The sequence below is a fragment of the Sciurus carolinensis genome, chromosome X (genome assembly GCF_902686445.1).
Source record: "Sciurus carolinensis chromosome X, mSciCar1.2, whole genome shotgun sequence".
NCBI lineage: Eukaryota > Metazoa > Chordata > Mammalia > Rodentia > Sciuridae > Sciurus > Sciurus carolinensis.
In genome coordinates this window covers 87,331,933-87,350,334 of record NC_062232.1, presented here as the reverse complement: position 1 = coordinate 87,350,334, position 18,402 = coordinate 87,331,933, and the positions used below count along the sequence as shown (strand labels likewise).

The 18,402-nt window shown below is 33.0% G+C and overlaps 1 protein-coding gene across 1 annotated transcript in view; it reads right to left on the bottom strand.

Moving 5' to 3' along the window:
* The window catches only part of Il1rapl2 (interleukin 1 receptor accessory protein like 2), a 551,208-nt gene that overhangs the window by 27,841 nt on the left and 504,965 nt on the right, over positions 1 to 18,402 (bottom strand). Inside the window, exon 5 of the mRNA XM_047535288.1 lies at positions 18,080 to 18,209. Coding sequence (XP_047391244.1) covers positions 18,080 to 18,209 — 130 coding nt within the window. The remainder of the gene's footprint in view (positions 1 to 18,079; positions 18,210 to 18,402) is intronic.

The window sequence follows — 18,402 nt, the reverse complement described above, 5'->3', positions numbered from 1 at the left end:
ATTTATGTTGGGGAAAAAAAACCGATATACTTATCTTTATTGTGAGAGTGAAATGGGTTAATGTGATTTGAAAAGTAAATAGTGTTATGCACATGCCAAGGAATGTTATTATGCATAAACATTTCATTATCTGACGGTAACTTGTTTCAATTTTGACTTCTACAAAAATATTTGTATTTATATTTATATTGACTTTTAGGGTTGACTTGGTTTAACATCTCTGGCTTCTTTTTGAGGGGAGGAAGGGCATAAAGTAGGGTTAGTGGAAGAGAGTTTCCAGAATCTGAGAATTTCCTGTACTAAAATCTTAAGCCCAAATTATTTTCAAAACAGATTTTTTTTGAAATAAACCCTGTTTATGTTCTCTTCCAACAGTGTCCATACCTGAGAGTTGATAATACTGGCATTTGTAGTTCAAGTAAGTTTTTTTCTTGTCCATTACATTTATGCACATAGATGTACATAATACTGTACAAAAATTGAGTATAAGATTTTCTTCATTGATTTTTTTTGAGACAGTGTTTCACTAAGTTGCTTTGGGCCTTGCTAAGTTGCTGAGGCTTATCTTGAATTTGTGATCCTCCTGTCTCAGCTCCTGAGCCACTGAGATCTTAACTGAATTTTTGAGAGCACATCTGTTAGTCTTTCTGATAAGAGTTTTTCTTTCAGACTAAAGGTATAGTTTCCACTTTACTATTTTTTTCCCCAAGGAAAAATTAGAAATTTACTATCTTTAGGTTTACATTGATTTTGCTCTCTCCATTTCCTCCCTACTACTGGTAAATATCACCACATTCAATTATTTTAGCTCTATATAACCTGCAATGGGTAACCACCCTTGTAATTCCAAAAGCTTTTTAGGCATCACAAATTCAGGATGATTTAAAGCTTCACATGAAAGTCAGCCACAACCTCTGCCAGGCATGGGACCGAAAGCTGATCTTGAGCCTCACGACCAAACCTTTCCCTCTGCATTTCTAATGCAGTTTCCAAAAACAGCTCTTCACAGGCTGCAGAAAGAATTTGGAGAGAGGATTTGAAAAATGATCCTTGGTCCATCTATTAATATATATGAGGTGTCTTAATTATCAGCTCTTAAAAATCTAGAGGTGACTTGCTTTTTTGGAATTAAACAGAAGGTTGGTGTTTATGTCTACAAATCACTCTGCAGAGCAGTCATAATTTCCTATCAAATATTGATATGTAACAATTCATCAATGATTCCTTGTGAGTTTATAATAAGTGTCTAGCTATGGGCTAGATATTTGGTATAAGAGAAATGTAAACATTAGAAACTCTGGTCTCTAACTCCATTAAACTTTAAAATTCAAATGAGTAGACAAAATTTAAAGAGTTGAAAACATAGGAAAAATTAAGTAAAGCATGGTAGTACAGTTTTGCTTATAACAGAATTTCAAAGGAGGAAGAAACTATCTAACTTACCTAGAAAAGGCTTGAGAAACTGGGTAGACAAAAGGAAAGATGGAGGGTTTTCCATAAGAGAAGATAGGAGCAGGTTTTTGCAGAATGCATGAAAGAGAAACACTAAATAAACAGGTTTTAGAATGGAGGATACAGATGAGGGGATCTTGGGATATATTTCAAATGACCTCAGAAGTATCTCATTACAAGGATTAACATGGGGTGGGGATAGAAGAGCCACATGCATTTGAATTTATTTTTAATACCTTTTTTAGGGTGTAATTGATATACCAAAAAATTGCACCTATATATTTGACACAATTTGGTGAGTTTGGAAACATGCATAGATCTATGGGGATGATAATGAAAGAATCCAATAAATAATATTTAAGGCAATTTACTGTAGCAGTGAACAAGAGAAAATAATTTTGGGGGCAGAAATTACTACCTTCAAAAATAATTTTAGTTAGAACAATTATTAAAAACTAATACTAGAAAGAGTGTGGAAATTGTCACTTCCTTCCTCACTTAAAAAATATGTTGAACTAATGAAAAATTATCAACTCTTATGTCAATTAGGTAATCAAAGTCACAGGACAAACTTCTGCCCGCTGTGTACTTGTATCAAAATCTCAAGAGCTTGTGCCAGTACCAGAAGAAACACTTAAACTACAATTGAATGCAATGAGTTCACATACTAACACATTATATGGTATCCCATTAATATGTACAATGTTTATGTTTTTATGCATCAGTTAGGACAAATTAAAAAAAATTGCGATTGATGAATTTCTAGAGGCCCATTGTGCATGAAATTGAGAATTTAAAAACTCCATGGTATACAATCTTAGAGAGACCTCGCATTTTCACAAGTTTTGCCTACAGTCCAGAGGAGCAGAACCAGTTCTCAGGGTGAAAATTAGATAAAGGTCCCCTTATGCTTCAGGCAGGTTGAAAGGAAAAGGTAATAATTTTAAAATGAGCCCAGAACATTCTGTTCTCCTTTTCAAAAATCTGCCTTCAGGGGAAACTAGTTTATCAGAACCTAAACTATTTAAAATTTACCAAGGCCTAACCTAACTGGGAAAAGGGAAATACCCAACTTCAGGCCCTTCTAGCTTTCCTGTGTTCCCTAAAGGGAGGTGAACCTGAGAAACACTTATGAAGATAATAGTCTAGGGGGATAGGCTCATTAAAAGACTGAAACTTCATCATAGAATTATGGAATGATTGCCACCATATCAATCAGACTCCTATGTGATAACAAGGAATTTCAGCTGAAATAACTGCAAAGCTCAGATCCTCTTTAAGAAGCCATTGCTAGCAAAACAGTGGAGACAAAAATCTAGTACACTAGAGGAAGTTTTATTCTTTGACACTTGCAATATAATGAACAGCAAACATAGCCTAACCCTTAACCAGGTAAACAGAACATCTCACATCAAAGGCCTTTCAATCTCAGTTTATTTAACCCAATACATTTTATCTGATTTTCAACAAGAACAATGATGACAACAACAACAACAAAATTACAAGGCATGCTAAAAACTAACAAAATCCCCCATAGTTTGAAGCCATAATGCAAGCATATGAAGTAGATTCAGATATGGCAGAAATTTTAGAATCATCAGAATGGGAATATAAGATAATTTTAATTAATTTTTAAGGGCTCTGATGGAGAAACTGTATAATATGCATTAATAGATAAGTAATAAATCAGAGAGATGAAAATTTTAAGAGTGAAAAGTAAATGCTAGAAATTAAAGCACTGTACAGACATGAATAATGCTTTTGAGACTGTAGACTAGAAGTAGCCAAAGAAAGAATCAGTGAGCTCAAACACATAATGACTGAAATGCAAAGAGAAAGTGAATAAAAAGAAATACAACAAAACATTGAAGAACAATTTAAAATTTACCAAGGTACAATTGCAAAAAGGGAAATTATATATGTAATGGAAACCAGAAAGAGAAGAAGGGACCATCAGAAATTCTCAAAGTACTGATACCTGAAAATTTTCTAAAATTAATGACAAATGCCAATCTATACCTCCAGGAAACTCAAAGAATATCAAGCAGAATAAATACTAAAAAAAAACTGTACTTAGATATATCATATTCTAACTGTAGAACATCACAAACAAAAAAAAGTCTTGAAATATGTGAACAAAAGAAAATGCCTTAACTATAGAGGAATAAGAATAAGAAAAACTTCTGATTTCTCTTTAAAAACCATTTGAGGAAGAAGAATGTGGAGTGAAATACTCAAGGTGTTGAAAGAAAACAACCTCCCACCTAAAATGCTGTATCCACCAAAATTATTCTTCAAAAGTGAAGGTAAAATAAAATTTAGACAAGCAAAAACTGAGGGAATTTGTCACCAGTAGAAAGTGACAATGTAAAAAACAGATCTTTAGAGAAAATGAAAATCATATATATCAGAAATTTGAATCATCAAAAAGAAGAGTATTAGAATATGGCTAAATGAAGATAAAAATAAAATCCTATATTTTTGTTATTCTTAATTGTCTTAACAGGCAAATTTATTCAAAACAATAGCAATAATATGTTGATTATGCTGATACATAGGCACAATTAATGACAGCAGTTACCAAGAGACAGAATGAAGGAATGTGGAATACTTGGTTTTATTGAGCTACTACAAACATTGGAGGGGGTGTGAGTATGAAAGATGGTGGATGAGACAGACATCATTACCCTATGCATATGTATGATTACACGAATGGTATGAATCTACATCATGCACAACTATAGAAATGAAAATTTGTACCCAATTCATGTACAATGCATCAAAACGCAGTCTGTAAAAATAAAAAAAAAATTAAAAATCAACAAGACCCAAAGCTAGTTCTTTGAAAAAAATCAATAAAATTAATGGACTTATTTTATTAAGTTTTTTGTAATTGTTGCTGCTGTTACCAAAGATCTGACAAAAACGACTTAAAGGAGGAAAAGTTTATTTTGACTCACAGTTTTAGAGATCCAGTCCACAGCTAGGTGACTCCATAGTTCTGTGCCCCAGGTAAGGCAGAATATCATGGCAAAAGGGTGTGGTAGATAGAAGGAGCTCAAGAGAAGGCAACAAGTAAGCAGAAAGTGCTCCTCTCCCCAGGGACAAAAAAATAAAAGGCAAATTCATGCCTTCAAATGACCTACTTTCTCCAGCCACACCCTGCCTGCCTATAGTTACCACTCAATTAATTCATATCAGTGAATTAATCAGCGATTAGGTTATGGCTTTCATAATTTAATCACTTCACCTCTTAAATCTCTTGCATTTTCTCAAACATGAGCTTTTGGGGGATGCCTCATATCTAAACCACAACAAACTTCTAGCCAGAGTTGAGGAAAACAAGAGAAGTGTCACAAATTATTAAATTATGACAATCAGATATAAAAGAGAGGACTTAACTAATGAGACCATGTTCATTAAATGGAAATAATGAACCACTAAATCCACAAAAATGATAACTTAGATGAAATTCTTTGAAAGTTCAAATATATCAAAATTTGCACAAGGAGAAATAGATATCCAAATAGGTGAATAACTATTAAAGAAATTGAATCAATTTTAGCCTTCCAAAACAGAAAACACTATTTCAACATTTAGAGAAGAAAATCTATGAATTCTTTATACATTCTTCCAGAAAATAGAAGCAGAAAGAACATTTCTTAACTCATTCTTTGAAGCTAACCATAATCCAACATCAAATACATTACAAGAAAAGAAAAGGACAGATTAATGCCTCTCATAAAACATAGATGTAAGAAGTTCCAGCAAAGTATTGGCAAATCTAACGTACTTAATATGTATAAAAAGAATCATACATAATGACCAAGTAGAATTTATCCCAGATATGTATGACTGATTTAACAAATGAAAACAAATTAATATAATCCATCCTTTCATGCTAAAAAATATATGGTCATATCAATAAAAATGAAAAGACCATTTGATAAAACCCTACACACATTCATGACAAAAAAAAACTTTCTGCAAACTAGGAAAAGAGAACTGACTCAAAACCAAATGAAAAATTATTAAAGGTCTATTGCTAACATCCTACTTCACTGTGAGAAATTGAATGTTTCTCCCTAAGATCAGGAACAAGGCAAGGCTATCTCCTCTATCTCATTCTCCCTCCTTAAAATCATACTGCAAACCTTAATGCTACAAGATGAGAAAGAGAAAAAAAGGTATACAGGTTCATAAGAAAGAAATAAACTTTGTTTGTGGATAACATGATTGTCTATATGGGAAAATCCCAAAGAATCAGTGAAAATCTCCTTGAACTAGTGAGCAGTTATAGCAAGATTGTGGATTTCAAGGTTAGTACACAAAAGTCAATTGCTTTCTTATACCTTAGTTATGAACAATTGAAATTTAAAATTTAAAAGGCAACACTGTTTATATTGAGAACAAAAAATTGAAATATTAGGTATAAATGAACAAAATGTGTAATATTAATGAGGAAGTCTATAAATGTATGATGAAAGAAATGAAAGTTCTAAATAATGCAGCTATTTAATATTCAAGGATAAGAAGACTCAAAATTGTTGAGTCAACTTTTCCCAACATGATTTATAGATTTAACACAATCCCAATAAAATATCCAGTAAGTTGTTTTATGTACATTGGCAAACTGATGGTAATACTTATCAGGAAACCAAAAGATCCAAGAAAATTAAAATGATGATTGAAAAGAATAAAGTCAGAGAAATGACACTTGAGCTTATGACTTACTATAAAGCTAAATTATTCAAGACAGTGTAGTATTGATAAAGTATTAGACAAATAGATGAATGGAGTAGATTAGAGAAACCAAAATAGACCCACAAATAGTGAATACAATGATCCATCAATTGTATTTTATATTAAAACAAGGACCTACACACATCATTCATAGAAGTTTTATTTATAAAGGCCAAGACTTGGAAGCAACCAAGATGTTTTTGCGAGACGTGAATGGATATCTCTGATACGTTCACACAATGGAATATTATTAAGTGATGAAGAAAAATGAGCTATCAAACCAAGAACAGACAAGAAAACACCCTAAATGCACGTTACTATTTGAAAGAAACTGGACTGGAAAGACAGAATGATTATAGCCATATTATATTTAACAAAAGGCAAAAATATAGATGTAGATATTTAAAAGGTTTGTGGTTACCAGGGATTTAAGGCAGAAAGTAGGAGGGATGAATAGGCAGAAAAAGGGATTTTTAGGAGAGTAAAACTATTCATTATGACAATTCAAAGTTAAACATTTCCCCAAAACCCATACAAGTGTACAACACAAAGAATGAATCCCAATGAAAACAGTTGACTTTAGCCCATAATATTGCATCTGTATTATTTCATTAATTATAACATATGTACCACATTAATGTGAGATAGTAATAATTGGGGAAACAGGGAGGAGAGACAGAGTAGGTTGGTGGGAGCTCTCTGTACTTTCTACTAATCTTTGCTTTTAATTGTGGCAAAAAACACATTACATAAATTTACCCTCTTATCTGCTCATTTTCATAAGTCCATAGAACTGCTACTAAAATTATGCCTAACAAACTACAATTATTTCATCTTTGCATCTTAAAAATGTTATAATACACTTACATTTTAGGGTATGATTGGTCCTTAATTTTATATCGTCAGCAACTATCTCAGGGCTGTTAGCATCATGGGAACTCCATAAATGTGTATGAATAAATGAATGTGATCATTTAAAAAATGTCATGTGTCACAAGAATAAATGGAGGAACCATAAATACACATTGCTAAATATATAAAGTCAATATGAAAAGGGAGGCTACCTTCTGTATCACTCCAACTACACATGACATTCTGGAAAATAAACATGTTTGGATACAGGAAAAAGATCAGAACTTGCCAACAGTTTTTACAGAGGTAGAGAATATGTGGGGCACAGAAGATATTTCAGGTCAGTGAAACTATTCTATATGATACTGTAATGGTAGATAACATATCCTTTTACATTTTTCAAATCCATAGAATGAACAAAGCCAAGGAATGAACTCTAATGTAAACTACGAATTTCAGGCGATAAAGATATGTCAATGTAGGTTCATTGATTGTAGCAAATAAACTAATACAGTACTGGATATTTATAGTGATGGAGGCTGCCTTGGGGGGTCAAGAGTATATGAGAACTCTACCTTTTCCTCACATTTGCTATGGACTTAAGTCTCCTATAAAATTTAAAGTATATGTGTGTAACACTAGAAAGACACTATATTTGTGCAATGTAATACAATTTCATGCCATGAAACAGATATTTTGAATGCTCTATATGCCTAGCATTGTGGTGACATGAATTGCATCAATAAAATCAATACTGCCTCAAACTATTATGCCTTTCATTGTCGACTTCCTCTAATAAGATTTAACTATGTCATTGAAAGGGGAAAACTAAAACGTAGTATGAATTAACTCTGTATCAGTGGGTTCCATATCCATGGATTTGACCAACTGAGGACTAAATATATTCAGAAAAGATGTCTGTATTAAGTATGTGCACACTTTTTTCTTGCTATTATTCCCTAAAGACTGCAGAATTTCAACTATTTACACATCATTTGCATTGAATTAGTTATCAAAAGTAATATAGAGATGATTTAAAGGATATGGGAAAGACAAGTACCACTTGATCTCACTCATGTGTGGAATCTAAATAAGTTTATCTCATAAAAGAAGTTGAGAGTAGAATGGTGGTTACCAGAGTCTGGGGAGTCTATGGCCCAGGGAGGAATTGGGAGAGGTTAAACAATGGGTACTAACTTACAGTTAGAAGGGAGTGAGAAGTTCAGGTGTCTTATTACACAGTAAGGTGACTCTAGATAATGCTATCATTCAGTATATTTTAAAATGCTAGAAGATACGTTTAGCTGATTTAAACACTGCACGATGTACACATGTATTGAAACATCATGTTACTCCATTAATATGTAAAATTTTATGTTTTATATATCAATTAAAACAAATTAAATGCAAAATAAAGTATATGGAAAAATTTGTTTAGGTTATGCACAAACTATACCATTACCATTTTATATAAAGGACTTGAGTATCGGTGGATTTTGGTATCTGCAGGGGCTCTTGGGGGAAATCCCTCCAGGGTACTTGAGGACAAATGCACTACTTTAGCAGGGAAGTTACAAACTACTTTCTATTTGTTTTTTCTAGTAGCAGCAGTATTTTAATTATTTATAAAGATGTTGAATTACCACCAGAATCCACACTCTACACTCTTGAGCATCTGCCCGTATCACCAGTGCTTCTATCATTATAAGAAACCGTGGATGCACCTTACAATCAGATTATGTTCCAATAAACTCATCCTAAGTTGAGAAATTCATAAGTAGAAAATGCATTGAATACACCAACTTTATTGGAGCATCCTACCTGAGTGACACAGAATACTATGGAGTTTTCACTTGTTTCCCCTAGGATGATATGAGGATGGTATGACTAACTGTGAGCTATGGCTCAGTACTGCTGCCCAGCACAGAGAGTGTCATACTGTTTATCACTAGTCTGGAAAAAGATCAATATTACAAATTCAAAGTAGTTTCCACCGAATGTGTATCACCACTGTAAAATAAAAAAAAAAAAAACATAAGTTGAATCACTGTCTGTATGTATTAGTAAGAAACAGTGTGTTCTTCTAGCCACTCTGCTAGTATATGTTCATTGCTGCTCCCTGCTCTCTTAAAGATAAAAATCTAAAAGAACTATGGAAAGGAATGATAGAATAGCATTCACATAAGGAACACAGATGCAATGAGATATTAGCGAAATCTTGATTAATGCAATTGTTCAGGACTGGGGATTCTGGCTAATTGAATTTTATGTTCACCTGAAATTTAAATAGAAAATCCTATTGGTTTCTTAATTGAGGTAAATAATTCTAAAATGTCTAAGTCCAATTTTCATTTATTGTAAATGGCCCCATAAACTAAATTAAGTCCTCCTTTGATATCTAAGTATCAAGCAGAATCTCTGGGTCATTATTCTGAATTATCCATAATCATCATCCAGGAATGATGTTTTAGAAAATGAAGTATAGGAGGTATGTTTTAAAGAAACCTTTTAATTAAACAAAATCACTCTTTTGATGTGTCTTATTTGCTTTATATTTCATTGTTAAAGACTTATTAATCAAAGACCACAATCAAGTCCATAGTCTGACAAAATCAAATTTATTGACTCATTGTGTTCAGGGAGGGCACTCTAGGAACTGTGGATAGAGTAATTCTTGGTTGAAAAAAGGAAGAAATAATCTTTTGCAACAATTATGTTTCAATTATAAGTAGTAGAAAGTGAAGTAGTACTAAATTCTGGATTGGTTGGAGTTTCTGAAGTAGAATCTTAGTAAAGAGGAATTAACTAGGGATTGGATTTTGTCATGAGATGAGGCTGTCTTAGCCAATGGGTATCCCAACTAATAAATGTAAATAGCAAAGCAGGTCTGGGCCTCAGTGGAAGGAAAGCAGTAATCACTCAAGGGACAGGGGTTTCTTATGGCATTTTACAACGACTACATGACCCTGGGAGAAACAGTGTTTTCTGTTAACTTTGCAGTTGGCTTTATCTGTATGTCCTCCCAGTCTGATTAATGACAGTGCTGCTTATTCTCACTCCATACTGGTTTTCACTCTTTCAGTCCTAGGCAGGGACATTCTGGACAATTGAGGATTCTTGCTAGCTGTGTTTGGATGAATTCAATCAAGCCCCACAGGAATTATAAACTATTCAAGGGCAGCTCTTTCTTAGTATCTAAGCCTCAGTTTATTTATTTGCAAAATAAAGCTAATGCTATTGATTTCCAATTGTTATTTTGAAAATCCAAAATAATTTAGGATGCCAAAATGCTTTCGTGATCTGCTATATATTTTTAAATTAAGAAATGAAATTATTATTAATATAGTTATTGTTTAGTAACTATAGGTTCTTGTCTAGAGAAACTTACAATCCAAGACAAAACAGTTAAAGCTAGGCATCTAGAGTCTAATTATTAAATAAAGAGATAACAAATATGTCTTAGGTATGTTTTAAATATTTTATGCATAGGTAAAGCCTAAAACACCCTGTGGAACCATGGATATTAGATATTAGATATTACTTCTCCAAAAATATTTTTTTAAATAACCAGCAATTAAGTCTGACCCTAGGTAAAATCACGCTGCTTGTGAAGTTTGTCTTTTCTTGAAGTTTCTTCAGGACTTACAAAATCCGCATTAAAAAAATAGATGTGATAAGATTTGAAATTTATTTAAATCAAAGGCAAAGTTATTGATCAGGTTGCCTTCTTCCAATGAATGACCTGAAGATGAGAGAAATGAAGACATTACTTTTTGGAGCTCAATTTTGGGAAGGCCAAGAGTATGTGGAATGCTTAAGTCACTGAAAAATTATGTGTATTTCCCCAAAAAGGGCCTATCATTTTGCTTCAGGCTGCCTTGGACGCCATTTATTTCCTCTACATAGTCATGAGTGGCGGAAGAGTTAGGTCAATTATAGTCTGTGTATACAATGGTGGTCCCATAATCTTACTTAATTAGTGACATCATGGCCATCTTTGATTGTGTAAGTACACTCTAGAATGTGTCTGCCCAATAATAAAACATCCTATCAGTGCATTTCTTAGAACTTGTTCCCTTCATCAAGTAGTACATGACTGTACTTTGGGGACAAAGTGCTTATTCGCAGTTCCATATTTTTTAAAGGGAGGGACTATTAATAGGTTATTTTTGGTCTTTACAATACACTCATCTTATTTCAAGAATAAAACCTTTTCACACTATATCACATTTTCTATTTTTAGAGCATTTTACTCATTGAAGGAGAATATGTTAAGGTAATGTGATAGAACAAAAGACCAGAGAGTGGTGAAAGCAAGAGTAAAGAAACCAAAACTAAAAACAAAGCGTATATTCAATATGTAGCTTTTTAGGAATTGAATATAAATGAAATTATTTGCATTTTAAGAACATTTTCAGAAAAACCTTAAGATAAATTGATTTTTTTTCAGGTCACCAATTATAAAATATTTGGTAAAATGATATTTAGTATTGCCCGAGGAAGAAAATAATAGGTATTACAAGGCAATTTGTAAAGTTAGATATACAATTGAAAATTACTCTCTATTGGGACAAAACAATTGTCTCAAAAATCATACAGTCTCTTTCAACAATCAGATGCAATTCACAGCCCTGCAGGCAATCTCGAAGACTATCATGTCTTGTTTAATAGGATTGGTTCAATTTTTTCTGGCATTTTTTAATGGCACTGTGGAATACATATCACACTAGCAAATTCTTATTTTTTTTTTAATCTTTAAGCTTGTAAGATTTAATTAAAAGGAAGTTGTGTAGAGGTGTGGAACTGGGGTAGCCTTTCTAGAATGTAACAAAGGCTACTTCTATCCATGAACTCTCTGATGCCACTCTGCAAGCAGTTCCTATTAACTAAACAGAGGTATAGAAATCAGAAAATCCTCTGATGATGGCTGCCACTGGATCTCCTCCACACAATTATTTGACTTCTCTGAATAGACATGGTGAAGTTTACAGAGGGAAGTTTGTTGGAATGCCTTTAAAACTGTAGAAGAAAAAGAACTTGCAAAATTGCAGCTTCTGCAATGACTCACACACACAAAAATTTCCTTCCAATCTCTACAAATTATAACTTCTGGGTTCAGTGGAAGGGTTCTGATGCAGTTGCATGGGACAGGCTGGCAGTTGTGAATAGATGCTACATTTGAGTTCAGATTTCCTTGGGGCTTAATCTCTTAGCAACATCAAAGACATGAGAGGCCTTTGCCAATCTTTGCTTAAAGGGAGATAAAAGGGAATATGTGTGCCCAGTGTGGGGTCTAAGTGCTTTGGCAATGAGCTGCAAATCAGAAGCTGTTAAGGACCTCAGTGGTCAAAATGACCCAGAGAGCAAACAAATAAGAACTCTGAAATGCTTACTGGAATTTAATCTCATATGCTAGTCAAGCTTCATGGAATCTGCTAAATACAGAGGTGGTATTTTTGAAATCTGAGTGACATTATATCATCAAGCCCTCCGTGAATATCCAAACCTTTCCCCTGAGAGATTTTTAAAAATCCTCTATTCCTCTGGGGCAGTACTAAGAGATTAAAATTTGCAACACATACTTGTAGGATCAAGCTGCTGCCTAGGAAATTGAGAACCTAGGCAGTGGGGCTAGTCTTCCTGCCAGATTCTGTGCCTCTAGGGCACCTACTCCATAAGTCAAGTACCTGAGAGCTATTTATTTATATCCACACTTTTTAATATACTTGGCAAAGCAGTTTTAAAAGTTTATTAACATATACTAGTTTTATATAATAATGGAATTCAGTATATTTTATGCATGTGTGCATCATGCCCTGATCAAATCCAATCACCCTCCCCCCACTTGCACTTCTCAATGTCTAATAATCACTATTCAACTTTTTTAGGCAGTAAACTTTTGACATGTATGCACAACATAAGAGTTATGATTCAATTAAAATATAAATCTAATGCAATATCCCTTCTAGAGTATGAATGTTGGAGCCCCCATTTACATGTTAGAACCTAATACTCAATATGATAAGATTAAGAGGTGAGGCCTTTGGAAATTGGTTAAGTCCTGAAGGCCCCAAATTCATGAATGGGATAAGTGCTCTTATAATAAAATGGGTTCAGATAAGCTCCATTGTTCTTTCTGCTTATGAGGACACAAAGAAGTCACCATCTATGAGGAACAGGTTCCCACAAGACAACAAATCTTCTGTCTCCTTGATCTTGGACTTTCCAATCTCCAGAAATGTGAGCAACAACTTTTACTATTTATAAATTATCCAGTCTACAGTGTTTTAGAGTAACCTGGAGAGACAAAGGAAATTCTGAAGGACAGCCATGCTTTTAGAATTAAATTTTGTTTACAAAAATACCTTTGAGAGGAATCCCCTGATTAAAATCCTCAGTGTTTTGCCTTCAGAAATATTTCCTTTGGAGAAAATGTGTGGACTATGAAAGAATGTAGATATTCTCTTGGTTCTAGTAATAGGATAATTAGTAATTTTTTATTATAAACTACTTGATTTGTTCCAAACTGTCAGACTGTATAAAAATCTTGTATGCTTTGTTTCAAGGACATTAGCTTTGAGAGCTAGAAGACAGGGTCTAGTAGTTAACTTTTAGGTTAGCATAAATGGCCATAGCCTGAAGGAATGCTGGAACTCACAAGCTCCCAAATAAATCACAGATCACACAATTAATATTACAAAATGGTCAACTATGTGTTTGTGTTGGCCAGAAATTCCTGCCTCTTCATTTGTATTTCTCCTAAAATGTCTCTAGTTAGTAATTGGGTTGTGTGACATTTTCAAAATAAATTTTCTATAACTTTTCTCCACTGTAAATATATGATGTTCCTTTTTCTTTTAACCAGAGGTGGGTGTTGGGGAAGGTGGAGGAAGCAGACGTAACAAAAATCAAATAAACAATAACATTTTGCAAGTCCTGAAAGACTGACTTCTAAGCACTTACTAACCTGTTGATTCATTTGGCACCTGATACAGTGGCTTGTTCTGGAATTAATTACTTCATATTTTTCTGTTTTGTCTCCAGTCAATTCTAATCATTTGCTGCTAGAGAGCAACAGCAGCAGTGTCTCACTTCATCTTTTATAAAATTGTATAACCAATTTAGAATATAGTTAGACATGTTCTTAAAAAATTAATACTGTATAAGCCAATCCCCAAAATACAAAGGCCAAATGTTTTGTCTGATAAGTGCATGCTGATCCATAATTGGGGGGGGCAAGGGAAGATTGGAGGGACTTTGGATAGGGCAGAGGGGAGGGAGAGGAGGGAGAGAAGGGAGGGAGTATGGGAGTGGGAAAGATGGTGGTAAGAGACAGACATTATTACCCTATGTATGTGTATGATTGCACAAATGGTATAACTCTGTATCCTGTACAACCAGAGAAATGAAAGTTGTGCTCCATTTGTGTACAGTGAGTCAAAATGCATTCTGCTGTCCTGTATAACTAATTAGAACAAATAAAAAAAATACTGGAAAAGAAAAAGGAAGGAGACAAAAACTAAGGACATTGTAATTCTAAAAAAGACTTTAGTTTATATTAATGTATCAATTTTAGTTCATTAGTTGTAATAAATGTAGCAGAGCAATTTAGAATGTTAAAAATCAAAGAAATTAAGTATTAGGTATACATGAAACCTCCAAAATATCTTTACAATTTTCCTGTAAATTAGAAATTATTCTAAAAATCAAGGTTTATTATAGAAAAGAAGAGTTTGAAGGTTCCCAACACATGAAAATGATAAAAGTTTGAGGAAATGGAAATGTTAATTACCTTGTTTAATTATTACACATCGTGTACATGCATCAAAATTGTCATACTGCACTTCATAAATATGTACAAATATTATGTGTGAAATTAAAAAAGGATAACTTTCTGAAAAGCCAAATAATGAGTGTCATTGATCAAAATAATTAAAAAAAACTAAATTGGCTATAGGTTGCACTAAAAAAGTTTATTTTTAAAAGAAAGCTAAAATGAACTAAAAACTTAAATATTTACTATATAATTCACCCATTCTATGTCCAGATATTTAGCCAAGAAAAATGGAAATATATATATGCATTGAAAGATATGTATCTGAGTGTTTAAAGCAACTTTATTTGTAATAGTATCGAACTGAATATAAATCAAATGTCTATCAATAGGTGAATGGATAATTAAACTTACGTATCCATAGAACAATGCTCATCAATAATAAGGAATAAATTATTGGTACATAGAGCAAGATGGGTAAAAATTGAAATAATTGTATTAAATTACCTGGACAAAAAAAGTTAACTATTACATGATTCTGTTTAAAAAGACAGAACACCAGAATTTCAGATCATTTATTGTGACAGGAAGTTTAGCATTGTGGGGAGAATTTCAAAGGGGCACCAGGAAATGTGGGTGAGATATCTTCACAATGATAATGACTTCACAAGCATACACATGTATCTATCACTCTGCATGGATTGTGTACTTTAAATTTGTGGGGTTTTTTATTGTATGCCAATTAAACCCAATACAATTGTTTTTCTTTTTTAAAAATCCTCTTAGTCATGAGGATTAGTCAAGAAAAGGGAAATACTTACTTTAGGTTCATATAATTACTAACCTTGATGGAAAAACATAGCTTTGAGTTTTGGTAGTAGAAATTCTGCTACTAACTAATCATGTACCCTTTTGGGGATCGATCTCTTTCTCAGAAAAGACTGAAGCATGACCTTCAAGGTCATTTATAGGTAGATACATTGATAATAATCCTAAACGTGTACCTTCTAAAATGATTTAAAGAAATTTAGTAGGATTAATTTCAAATCTATTTTAACTTGATTGCCTAACGAAGTCATAATAATTAGGAAACAATGTTTGTATTGGAATTATCCTAAAGAATTATTTGTAATATATCAATTTTTCTGAAAAATCTACTTTATACTAGACAGAATTAAAAAAAAACAATTGACATAATATACAATTTACCTATTGGAAGTGTATAATTCATTAATTTTTTAGAATATTCACAAATAAGTGCAACCATCACCATGGTCAATTTTATAACATTTTCATCAATGGAAGAAAGAGAGAAAGAGAGAAAGAGAGAAAGGAAGAAAGGAAGGAAGGAAGGAAGGAAGGAAGGAAGGAAGGAAGGAAGGAAGGAAGGAAGGAAGAAAACCAGCTAGCCAGCCAGTTTCTGACTGCAAAACAGGTTTTTTATTTTTTTGGGAGGGGTGCTAAAAATGTTCTAGAACTATGTAGTGGTAGTGGTTGCACAACATTATGAATGCACTAAATGCCAGTGAATTGTATACTTTAAAATGACATATTTTACATTAAATTGTATTTTATGACATACATAAAAATGCACCCATACAGTTTAGCTATCACCCTCCTATCACTCCATCCTTCCCTACCAGTCCTAAATAATCTGTGTTCTACTTTCTGTCTCTAAGGATTTGCCTATGCTGGAACATTTTACATAAATCATATTAATGTATTTTTTCCACTGGTTTATTTTACTGAGAAAAATATTTTCAGTGTCTATTCATAGTGTAGTGTGTATCAGTCCCACAAATTTTTTTCATGGCAAATAATAATTCTTGGTATGAATATATCACATTTTGTTTATCCATTTATTAGGTGATAGACATTTACATTGGTTGCACGTTTTATGTATTATGAATCAAGCTACTGTTAACATTCATGGACATGTTTTTGTGAGAATATATGTTTTGATTTCTCTTGGTTACATAACTAGGAGATGCATTATTGCCTCAATTTACGATTGTATGCTTATCTGTTTGAGGACATATGAGACTGTTTTTCAAAGTGGTTGCACTGTTTTGCATTTTAACCTGCATTACTTAAGGTTTCCAATTTCTCCACATCTTCACCAATGTTTTATTTAAAGTTATTGTTTTATTAAAGCCATGCTAGTAAATATGAAGTGATATCATATGACTCTTCTGATTTGAATTTCCCTGATGACTAATGACATTGAATATTTTTTCATGTATATTTTTTCTAGAAATATGCTCCTATAGTCAAAATTTGGCATTAGCTCTTGGAATTCATGGACCATCAGAGTGGGTGGACACATGGTGAATAATTATCATGGAAGAAATTATAAATTGTATTTAATTATAGTAAATATTACAAAGTATACTTGTTTCATTTACACTTATATATTTAGTAAGAAAACTGAAGGACTATATATTAATATGCACTGAAATACTAGATTAATTTCTAGTACATGACTATTGATTGGTGTTTTAGAAAATGTTGCCCTATCCCTATCAGTAAAGGGAACATTCACTACAAATCACTATTTGTGAAATCAGTAGGAAACACCACAGATTGAGTGAGTGAAGAAAAATTTCCTATCCCTGTTTTGTAAAAAAAAATAAGAAAGTACTAGTTAGAATGAAAAAAAAAAAAAACAATTGCATCAAATTGATACCCATACATAAGGAAGGTATCTGTATAAGAGGAGAGTGAAAAAGATCTAGAGAGATGCTAACCTGAAGCATCAGTCACTTTCACGATGAGCAAATGATGCGGGGAAAAATAAACACTATTCAAAAAGAGTCAACAGTTATTTTGGCAGTGTATCAGTGTACTACTGTCAACACAGCTTTACACTTGTGACATATGAAGGTTGTCTGTTCCCAAAGAGGTAAATGAACATTTTCCCAATATATTGAGAAGTCACCTGAAAAATTTGGACCTTTGCAGTAACTGGATGGAGTAACAGTAGTCTCAGCTTGGGAAACTCAAAGGAGTTTTCTTAGGTAGCTTTGAGAGGTTCATTATACTCTGATGACTTATTCTTAGAACTTGAGTAAACCCACCTTATTGCAGCTTAAAAAGTTTTATTTCTTTAGATAGTTACCCTTTGTTTCTCCATCAGATCAGCTTTTAGAGAATGGAATGATTTGAAGTTGCAACTAAAATCCTAGGCAGAATCCCTTCTAGGATATTTTATTTTTTTAACTGCAAAGAGAGCAAAGAAAAATAAGCAAAGTTCTATACCTTATTTCTCCTTCTCTAATGTGACCTGCCAGTTCTTCAATAAACTTCTCCCCTTTCATCCAGTAGATCATTGGCCCAGACTCTCCACTGAATCCAAAGAATGCTTTGCAAGGGATATTCAGAGGCTTACCTGAGAATGAGAAAAAAAATGAGCAAATTGACTACTGGTTATCATTAGGGGCCAAGGATGAGCCCTTTAACAGTTGAAGGAAAACTCAGAGATGACATATGTTTCAACTCTTCTTATAATCATCTTATCATTGTACAGGAAAAATATTAAATTTTATGAAGACTTCTGGGAAATTTAAATATTCATGCTATTA